At 45.5% G+C, this 10,556-nt stretch overlaps 1 protein-coding gene across 1 annotated transcript in view; it reads left to right on the top strand.

The window, feature by feature from the left end:
* Window positions 1-6,343, top strand: part of CCDC13 (coiled-coil domain containing 13) — a 31,860-nt gene extending 25,517 nt beyond the window's left edge. Inside the window, 4 exon segments of the mRNA XM_009636948.2 lie at window positions 1,071-1,114; window positions 1,117-1,215; window positions 5,539-5,653; window positions 6,183-6,343. Of these exon segments, the coding sequence (XP_009635243.1) occupies window positions 1,071-1,114; window positions 1,117-1,215; window positions 5,539-5,653; window positions 6,183-6,342 (418 nt within the window). The 3' untranslated portion in view covers window position 6,343.
* Window positions 6,344-10,556: the final 4,213 nt, after the last annotated feature.

Raw genomic sequence — 10,556 nt, forward strand, 5'->3', positions numbered from 1 at the left:
CTGGAGGAACATTTTAGTTTAAGTTATTCATATTGGCAGAAGATTTAATAAAAACCAACTCATCCTGTCATTTTTTCTCCGCTGTTTGTCTAACATGGATGCTAGGGGAACACCTGGTCAAATGAAAGTTTAGTGAATTCAGAGCCACTGAGAGAAATGTAATTTCTCATAGCATGTCACCAGCCTGGTAATTCACTGCCACAGGAGGTCAGAGTCTTGCCTGTAGCTAGATTTTTAAGACAGTGATATAATTTTATTATAGTTTGTAGTATTTTTTAGTTACACCAGCTAGGAGGGAAATAAGACAAATCTGAAGTCTCGATTCAGGGAGTAATCAGCTATCACCTGTGGGGTCAAGAAGGAAATTCTTTTATCCTGCGCTATAGAATAGAGGGAGTCAATTCAGGTTTCTCTCTAGCTTTAAAATCCTTTAAATCATTCAATATCAGGCTCTGCCCCACACAAGACGCACCACTGACTGCATCTGTGGGTGCACATCAAATTTTTTATACTTAATTTTCTCAGATGTTGTGCAGGGTGAATAGAGAGGCAATTTGCTCTTCCATACCGTACTGCAAAGTGAACCACCACTTTCTTTTCCACTCACTAATGGCCAAGTTTATTAAAAGCAACATCAAGTTCCTTTTCTTACTTGCAGATAACTGACGCAAAACAGCCAAATGCTAGACAGTGTTTTTATAAACTATTTTCCTTCCAAATTTTCCCAGTGTGTTTAAAAAATACATTTTATTATTCTTGTAATAAAAGATCTGTCCTCAGCAATCTACAGCTTGCCTAAGTGGTAAATTCACACAAGTAGCCAGCATTAAGGGATCTAGGCAACCTCTATTAATGAACCCATTATTTCCAACAGTACTCATTAGCTAATTTTGTTTTGCAAATTTGGAGGATGTCATCTGGAACAATTGCACTGGGACTTCTGTCTTTGGATGCATGGAAAATTCTCCGTTTCCCTCTGTTGGGAGCTATGCAGCATGAAGCAGGATTCAGTATCAAGACTGACTGATCCTTAATAGTCATGACATAAATAAGCTTTTTTTGCCTGTCAGGGTGGAGGAAGGCAGCAATAAAGTCTTGGAAGCTGAGAAGATGCTGAGCGGCGATGTGTCATTTTGGAACAGCAGCTTGAAAAACTGCAGATGGATCCAGGGAGGAACACAAGTGCACAGAAACCTCCCCTGAGGAGCAAAACAGGTGAGGTTATCTACAGCTCTTATCTACGACTACATCCTCTGTCCCACCTCTGGGGTTCTTGGCATCAACAACGTTTGGACTCTTATCTATCAAACCTAGGCAAGTGCTTGACCTTACACACAGCGATTGGGACCTACTCAGACCAGTGGACCAACACAGAAGGTGAAATCCTGGCCCCACTTAATTCAGAGGATTTTGCCACAGATTTAAGTGGGACCAGGACTTTTGCAGTACGTTGTTTTCTTGGGATGACAGCCTACAGAAAAAACTCTGATGTTGCCACTGTGCCCACTGCTGTGTGTCACTTCTGCTTGAGAGATTCATCTGAAGGTTAAGAGCAGACTTAAAGGACGCATCCCAGTTTAAGGCCTGTCAGTGTCTATGAAAAACTATTGCTGGTGATGAAGTAATTAGATCTGGTGTAATTTATTATCCCATGAACATGATAATCTCCTGCTATAAATATGAAAGCCTCACTAGCATAGTTAAAGGAGAAGAATTCATGGTGGATGTTAAATTTTTATTTCCCTGATCAGATCCTTTTACTGCTTAAGGACTCTGATTCTGTAAAGTGTCTAAACCAATAAAATGGCACATATTCTTAAGGAAACTTTTCCAGTGGTTTCCCTTTTTATACATATTTTCATGAAGTAAAAAGATTAAATGCCAGGATATGAAGAGTAGGAATGGGAATTTCAATTTGGCAAATCCTAGGATGCCGTCAGGCTGAGTTACAGTGATTAGAGAGGTCACAAGCCTCATCAAGGACCTTGTACAAGCTCTTGGCCTGCCCCATGCTGAAACACATCATCTTGGGCCGTAGGGGGGCTGCCCTGCAGCTCAGCAGACACATGACGAGGCTTTCCATCATGACTATCCAGCACTACAGTGTGTGCTAATGCTACCTCATCACCTTAGAGCTGACCTGTACTGAGCACTATGACCTGTATAAGCAGCCACCTCCTTCTACGCCTGCACTGGTTGTGCCAGGGCAGGTTTAGGTTGGACATTAGGAAAAATTTTTTCACCGAAAGGGTTGTCAAGCATTGGAATGGCTGCCCAGGGAAGGGGTCGAGTCCCCATCCCTGGAGTTATTTAAAAGCCAGACAGACGAGGTGCTTAGGGACATAGTTTAGCGGTGGGATGGCAGAGTTAGGTTAACAGTTGGACTTGGTGATCTTAAAGGTCTTTTCCAACCTAAATTATTCTATGATTCTATAGCCTTTGTTTTCATTCATGGAACAGGCATATTCTTAGTTAATGATGTTCATATTTGGGAACGGTTGGGCTTGATAATATTAAAGGTCTTTTCCAACCTGAATGATTCTGTGATTCTATGATTCTATGGTGTCTTGTTTCTCCTTAGGTGTGGGTCAGACTGAGGTAAGAAATGCTACTGTAGCTGCATTGCATTTCTTTACATCTCCTATCGTAGCGCTCTTGGTCATACTCATGTTTGACAAGAAGTTCTCTCTGGAGCAGGACCGTGATGCAAGAAATCATGTGGTGTTGTTCACTATGATCCCACTTCATACAGGAGAGCTCGGGTCTCCAGGGTAGCATCTCCACGGTGGTCAGGACCTCAAGGGAAGCACTGCCATTCACCCATCCACCATATAGAGAGAAATGGGAACAGTGTTCAGAGAAGCCTTTATCCTGAATGAGGACTGAGCGATTGCTTCAAACCTACTCCTCTCTGTAAAATATGGATCCATTCCTTAGAGCTGAACCGTTGTGTCCTTAGGAAGGGCTCCAGCCAACACTGACTCATTCTCACCTGCTTTTCTGCAAGCACTGATTTTTAGAGCCATCTCACCTGTATTAACCAAGAGTCTGACAGCAGAAAAAGTAGTGCAGAAAAACTTAGATCCTAGTAGAAACCTAGTGCTTAGAAACAAAGTTCTGCAGCCTTTGGCCTTTAGGATGTAGGACATTGATCTTGATAAGAGAGCCGTGCTGGGCCTCACAAGTGGTGTCATGAGATGCCCTTTGTGATTCCCAGGAGGGTTTGGAGGTGAGAGGCTTTGGATCCCTCATATGGTTCTGCAGGTGCCCAGAGGAAGAAATTGGGGGGGGTGTAGGGACAGGTAGTAGCCAGGTGAGATTTGTGGGAATACAGCTCTTGATGGTACACTTTTTACTGACTCCACACCTTGAATAGTATGGGAGCATTTTGGTGCTGTATTCTAGAGGGTAATTTAACAGAATTTTTGAGTGCTTAGACTTCCCTACGATCTCGGAGTGTTGATGTGTTGTTCTGTTATCATACATGTGCTCCGCTTAGACTTCCCTTGTAGCCTCAAAGAGATACAGCAATCAGCTCCCCAGGTCCTGAGCCATTTTGGTCAAGTTGTTGTGCTGCAGTAATGGTTTGGTAACTCACCTCTGGGAGACTGGCATTTCATAGCCTGAGGAAGCAGGCTGTTATCAGTGTGACACATTCCTTCTTACTAAATATTTAGTTCATTAGTCTTGTCTGCTTAAGGACTAAAAGCAAACGTAGAAAAGGATTGGCAGTAAGACTAGTAAGAAGAAATTCTCTCCAAGTCCATAAGATGAGTAGGTAACAATCTATTTCACCACACTTCTTTGAAGAGAGCTCAGCCCCTTGTGATGTGCCAAAACTCTGGAATTTGTACAAGAAATGAGTCTATGAGTCTGTAATATACCTCTTCAGCAGAGCATGTAGGTTATCTAAACGCTTTCATGCCAGATAGTTGAGGAAATAAGAAGGAATGAAAAGCTTGAATATAAAATAGAGACTAGAGAACCCGCTAATTAACATAATATTTTCTTTTCTTTCTGAAAGTGCAAAATTGGAGAGAGCTGATCTAATTGCTAATCTAATGTTTCTAGTCTCTTCAATTCAAGGAAAGTAGATAATGATGCTGAGTAGCTAGAAACAACCCGGTTGTGTTTTAAAATTATTCATGCTTTTGCAGTTTTTTTCTGTCTTATCCAAATTTCTAATTAGCAAAGAATAATCCCAGAGGAGAATAGGTAAGTAGCAGCAGGTTTTCCTCAGTCCTGTAAAACACCAGATCAAAAGCATTTCTTGCTTATACGACGTAGCCTCTTCTTCTCAAATGTTTTTGTCAAAGTCCGACACTCTCTAACCAGGTTCTTTTACATATTCCACACAAAGAGGAATAACTACAGTGTTTTAATACCAAGTTTACTTATTTGAAGATATTTGACATTATGTGGGATTTTAATTAGGAGAAGTGATACAGCAATGTTGTGGAATGGCAACACAAGCACAATATAACAATTACAAGGTACGGTTGAACCACAACACAAGTTTGATTCCCATTACCATGCTGGGTGTCCCCAGTTGCCGGAAAGGACTACATGGGTTGAAGCCAAGTCAAACCTGTTTCCTTCAAAGTTCATTTTGCTGGTGGTTTGATTTTTATACTCAATGTTGGGCTGAACCACATACTCCCTTCCCTCATGTTGGTCTAGCCAGCTCAAGGCAGGCAGTACTTTCTACTGAGTATTTTAGAGAAGTCCATTCACACTTGCTCAACTGATTCAGCTGTTTATCTATAGCAAAGACCACCCTCCACTCCCCTTGGTGTTGGGATAAGTTCAGCATCCTCTACATTCTTGAGCACATCCTCTTTGCCTGTATTCTCTCAGCCTTCTTCCATCGTAGGGATTCACCAGTCGGTCACAGGTTTTTGGTTTTCCAATCTCAGTAGTAAATTTGAGTTACATTTTCTCTATAACCCTGAAAAAAAGTTTTTGTGTCCCCTTGAAATGACAGGAGCAATGCTGCATGTTTTGGGTAGGTCTTTATTTAGGAAAGCATTCCTGATTCAGGACCTTCATTTGAAGGACACATTTAAGTGCTTTACTGCATTTAACCTATGCCGTGGTTACGCTGAGGCTCAAAGTGCTTTACAAAAGCTGTTGCAGTGTGTGCCACACGCAAACTTTATCAGAGGCGTTCAGGAAGCAAGAGTTGTCATAATCTAAAGTGAAGCACAATGACAAGATAAACCTCAAAATAATCCTTTTCAAGTGTTTCTCTCGCCTATTGTTTTGGCCACTTAAATATTTTGGATGAATTTTTTTCTTCTCTAAATAGGTAGGCACACACATTTAGCCCTGAAATGCAAACTCCTCATGTTTTCATTTTGCTGAAAGGGGATTAAAATAAAAGTCTGTCCTATGTATTTGCAGTATCATCACGGATATACGTAGGACTTAACAGATCCCTTAGTATTTGTTCACTGTCTCCTGAGATTTACTCAGTGCGCTACAGAGTGAAAATGGTTGCTTGTTTAGTAAAACTCCCTTTTGTGATTAAATCTGCAGGCCAGTCTGCAAGTCACTCAAGACTCACCTTGAACGTGAGCGATAGGAGGGAGCTCTCTGCAGCCCAGCTTTCCAGGTTGCCTCTAGAATCACAGATAGAGGAACTGAGCACAAGGTATGGTTTCCCTTCCTCCACACTGTTACTGGTAATGGCTAAAATTCATCGCTGTCCTCTTAGCAATGGTATTACCTGCACCTGCTCTGCAGAAAATAAAACCTAGCAAACTGTAGAGATCACAGATCCTCTGGTTTGAGCTTGTCTGTCTCGTTCTTACACAAATTTCCTAATAATTATACAGATACCCAGAAATGTTAAGCTAATGTAAATGTTAAGCAACACAAATCACATGCAAGGAAGACAACTTTTTTTTTCTCTTGTTTCTTTCCTTGTGTGTTGATTGCAAGCTTATTAGTGAAAATAAAATTATAAGATGTAACAAAACACATCTTGGTCATCTAATACTCTTTTTTTTTTATCTCAAAGAGAGAAGGAACAAGTTTTAAGTCTGCTCTTTCTCACGCCTATCATAAAATCACCAGCGAGCGTGTGTTGCAGTGTTTTCTTCCCCCGAGCTGAAGCACTGTTCTAATTTCCTTTGAAGCTCCACAGCTCACATGAAAGTTTTCCTTTTGTTTCCTCGTAGGCTTGTGATCCAGCTGGATGAGAACGAAGCTCTGAAGGCTGCTTTGGAGACTACTGTGAGAAAGAAAGAGGAAGACTTTAAACTGTATCAAGACACAATGGACCAAGTGAAGGATATCTTTCTGCAGGCCATTCGGCAGCAGAAACAAGAGAAGAGCTAAGCAAGATATTCGGAGTCCTTCGGACTGCAAAGCAGGGAGAGAGCCCAGGCATCGTGCCCATGAATTGAAATGCAGCGGCAGTGTAGTTTTGCAGCCTCGGATCACGTCATTTCTTTAGCGTTTGCAGAAGAGGATGAGACATGCAGATGAAATACAAAAAGAGCGAAGGTTTTGCGTGTCAGCAAATTCTGTCTGTAAGAGTTAGCAAGCAGCTGGCTCTCAGACTGCACATGCCGTAAGTTGGTGCAGTTTAGGAAGCTGCAATTCTGCAGTGTGATTTTGGGCGAAAGCTGCCTAGTTTCAACAGAATTTTCCTCGAGAGGGCTCGATATTCAATACGCTGCTGCCTTTATCAGCTCATGAAGGAATTTGCTGTACAAAAGTTACGCCAGCCCCCTTCCAAAGTCATGCCAGGAACAAACCCAGTTCTGTTTTTATCAGCACACTGATACCTGTCTGCCTCAGGCTTTCTGTAGTACTTAAGTGCTGAGGGAGTGGATTAGCCTGGCCTGTGAATAAATATTCAAGTGAACTTTGCAGGGGGGGGCTCCACTCACCATTCCAACCTGTTTCTTTGCTTGAACATAGCGGCAGCAGAGTTTCCTGAAACTCAGTGGAGTTTCCGCTGAGAAGGTAGACGGTGCAGATTACCCCTGCAGTCACTCAGACCTGCCTTAAATTCAGCTCATTCCGTACAAAATTTGCCATCCGCGTTATGAATTCCCTATTTCTGGGTCTCTGCATTCATCCATCAGGCAGGTCTTGTTCTTGCTAGGAAGAAATGCTGACAAAACACAGGCAGGTCCTCACCGCAGTAGCGGGGGGGGACTTTTGGAGGTGCTGAAAACCCTTGCATCCCTGTCCTTTTCTCTTGCAGCATGGTGAGAACACCAAGTGCAAGCTAATAAGGCATTAACATGCAGCCTGCCAGCAGCGAGCTAGCCTGGGGGATTACAAGCAAATGGAGAGCTCGTCATTTTTGTATAGTGCTGCTTTGTTTCTTGGTTGAAAGTCTTGAAAGCTCTTCTTTCTCTGCTTTGCTTTGTCAGCCTCTTTTTGCGAGTGTGAAGTTTGTCAGAGTTTAACCCCAGCCAGCGCCAGTGCAGAGTGGATTTGTGGACAGGCAAGGCGCTGCTCCCTTCCCCAGCACGGGGATCGTGTCCTGACTCCACTTGCGCCGCGTGAAAGAGTGAAAAAGAGAGCAAGAGCGGGAGTTACTCCACGTGCGGTGAGGGTGGTGTCATCCCTGTCTTTTTCCTTGCTTAGGTTCAGAGATGTCTCTCTCCAAACAGTTCACGGACTCCCTGATGGAGGAGGTTATGGAGCTGAGGATAAGCTCAGCACCTAGGAGTTAACCCTCCCTGTACGTAAGAGCCCTGCTCAGCTCCCCCAGTGCTGGCCTGTGGCTCAGCAGAGCTGTCGGGTGTCTGTCTGGCAAAAAGCGGGACCAACCCGGCTCATTGCCAGATTCCTCCTGCTCACCCTGCCGGTAGCATCAGAGGAGAAAAGGCATCTTGCAACCTGCAATCCTCCCGACAGTTCGAGGAATCGTAAATCCCACTTCGAGAGACAGACAGGAGTCTCACTGCGGTTTGTTGCTGTTCACCTCCGTCCTGATGATGAAGCACCATGGGGTAGAGTGAGCAGACCAGCCTGAGCTGTGGCAGAGGTGCAGGGATTTTCCTAGGCAGTGACGGCTAAATTCAGACTGGTAGCTTGCAGCTGGAGATTCTGATTTTGCTTTACACAGAAGTGTGAATCAATAATACTTTCACCTAAGTACAGGAGGGGCAATCTGCCATCCTTCCCAACTGCATGGTCAGCGTTTGTCTCCTGTCCTGTGATGAAGCAGTGAAGATCCTACCACTCTCTGGCAAAATTCTTCTTGGGGTGGCTATGAATCAACCCATGATACGCAGATGAAAAACCGAGTGCTATATGTTACAGAACACATATGGCTCGCTAGCACATGGTGCAAACCTCTTCTCAAGTGCTGCAACACTCATTTCTTTAAACATATGCTTGTTTGGGGTTGCACAGAAGCATTTTCTCTTTTTTTTTTTTTTTCCTGCACAAACACACACACAGCACCACCTTGACAGAGAAGGAGCTAAGACGCTGAGCCTGTACCTGCCAGCAACTGTTTCTCGTGGAAATGTGCGGTCTGTCTCCCACCACAGAGTAGTGGGAGGGTCTGAACACAGGCCAAATTCTCCAGGTCTTTTCTGTTTTCACCTTAGTTTTGAAATAAATTCCCTCTGCACTTCCACAGAGTGACCTGCCTTTGAATTTTCCCCCGTGCTGACTCTTGCAGCAACCGCTTCCCACTTTTCAAGGTATGGGACGCGATTTTCTTGCTGTGCATGCCATTTTGTTGCTGAATGTAAGAAACCCTGACAGATCTTGGAAGCAGCAGCCCCACATCCCCCAATCCATCACTCAGAGAATAAAACCAATGAAAATATTTTTCCCACTGCCTGCAAAAACCCATACTGCTGGTCCTCAGCCGCAGAACCTCTCCCGCATGCTTGATGTGTTCTTTGAGCTGCAGCATTTCTTTTAGGGAGGTAGCTGGGCTTGATGTGAAACGTCCACAACCCCCTGCTTCCCTTGGAAGTTTGTCCTCTTGGATAATTGCCAGCCTGTTAAAACCCCAGGCTTCAATTCTCATTTGAGTTTCTCTGGCTTCAGTTTGCAGCCGGTCGTCGTTACACCTTTCTTCGCAGTGTGAGCACCCAGCATTTCCTCTCTGGGACAGCCTTCACCCAGTGTAAAGTCATGTCCAGGCCACTTTTTGATAAGCTCTGAGTTTTTTCTCCTTCCCGTTGTAGTTAATGGTGGTGACAAGCTGGCGGTGACAAGGCTTGGCGTCGCTGGCACCGGCTGGTGGATACAGTTAAGCTGCGAAGAACGGCGTAAGGTTAATTTTGCTGCAAGGATTGAGGCTGTGGACACGCCTTGTTAGGATTTGGCCAGCTTTTAGCCAACGTATGCTAAGAATACGAGTCCTCCAAACACTCGGCCTGAGCCAAAGGTTGTCTGCTACCCTGGAGCTGGGCAGAGCACGGCCACGAAGCAGCCAGGAAGCGCCTGAGGGATGCATCCGATTTTAAAAGTACAACTGAACTGCTGGGAGTAAATGACCTTCGGTGAATTGCCATCGTTTTCCTTTCGGCCTGTTGCGAGGCGTCTACCTGTGAAGAGCAGGCATCGCGAGAGCGCGGCTTTCCAAACTGGCCCTAACATGAGTTGAGTTGCATTAGCGTGGTTAAATATAGACAGTATCGACGCAGGCGAGCTCTCCCTGCCCCGGGCTCTGCTCGGCCAAGTGGCAGAGGATCAGCCGGCTGGTCAAAGCCAATCCCGCTCTAACAGCTCCAATTTAGAGCCGGAGATTGGGGCTGCGGGCGGCTCGTGCCCTCCCCGAGGCTCCAAAGCAAGACAGAGGTGCGAGGAGGGAGACGTGGTGTGAAGTGGGGAAGGAGCTGGTGGCAAAGGGCAACTAAGTTAGAAACTGCTTTGCCAACCCCTGCCGCAGCCAGCAGCTGCTACTGCCCTGCAAGCCGCCGGGCCCTCGCCCCGCGCACGACAAAAGGAATGAGGTTCGGCTTTAAATGGAAAAACACTCTCGCAGAGCCCCCGTGCTCTAAATTAAGCCACGACCCAGCCAAGAGGGGTATTGGGTTTCTCCCCTCATGCTCTCCCCTCCAAGCCCAGCTCTGAACCAGCTGCTCCCGTGGGACCGGGCGGCCTCTCTCAGCAAATGCCACCTCAATCCCCACGCGTCTCCGCTTACAGCTCCAAAACCCACCTGCAGGCAGGGGGTGAAGTCCCGGGCTTTAGAGCAGCTCGTTTGTCAGCAAGAACAGTTATCTGCGAGAGGAGGGGAGGGCGTCCCTGCCTGTCCTTGACCTAATTGGGGCATTTTTGTGGGAATGGGAAGGGATGGTGAGGAGAGGAGCGGTGGGCTTTGACCTGACACTGGGTTGTCCCTGCCAGGTCATGGGACCCTTCTTTGGAACCCAGTGGGGCAACCTGAGGCACTACAATACAAGCTGTGTGGGTTATGATCATGGAATCACAGAATCGTTCAGGTTGGGAAAGCCCATTAAGATCACCAAGCCCAACCATTACCCCAACCCTGCCACCCCACCCCCAAACCCTGGCCCTCAGCACCGCCTCTGCCCGGCTGTTAAATCCCCCCAGGGTGGGGA

The sequence above is a fragment of the Egretta garzetta genome, unplaced genomic scaffold (genome assembly GCF_000687185.1).
Source record: "Egretta garzetta isolate BGI_Z169 unplaced genomic scaffold, ASM68718v1 scaffold124, whole genome shotgun sequence".
NCBI lineage: Eukaryota > Metazoa > Chordata > Aves > Pelecaniformes > Ardeidae > Egretta > Egretta garzetta.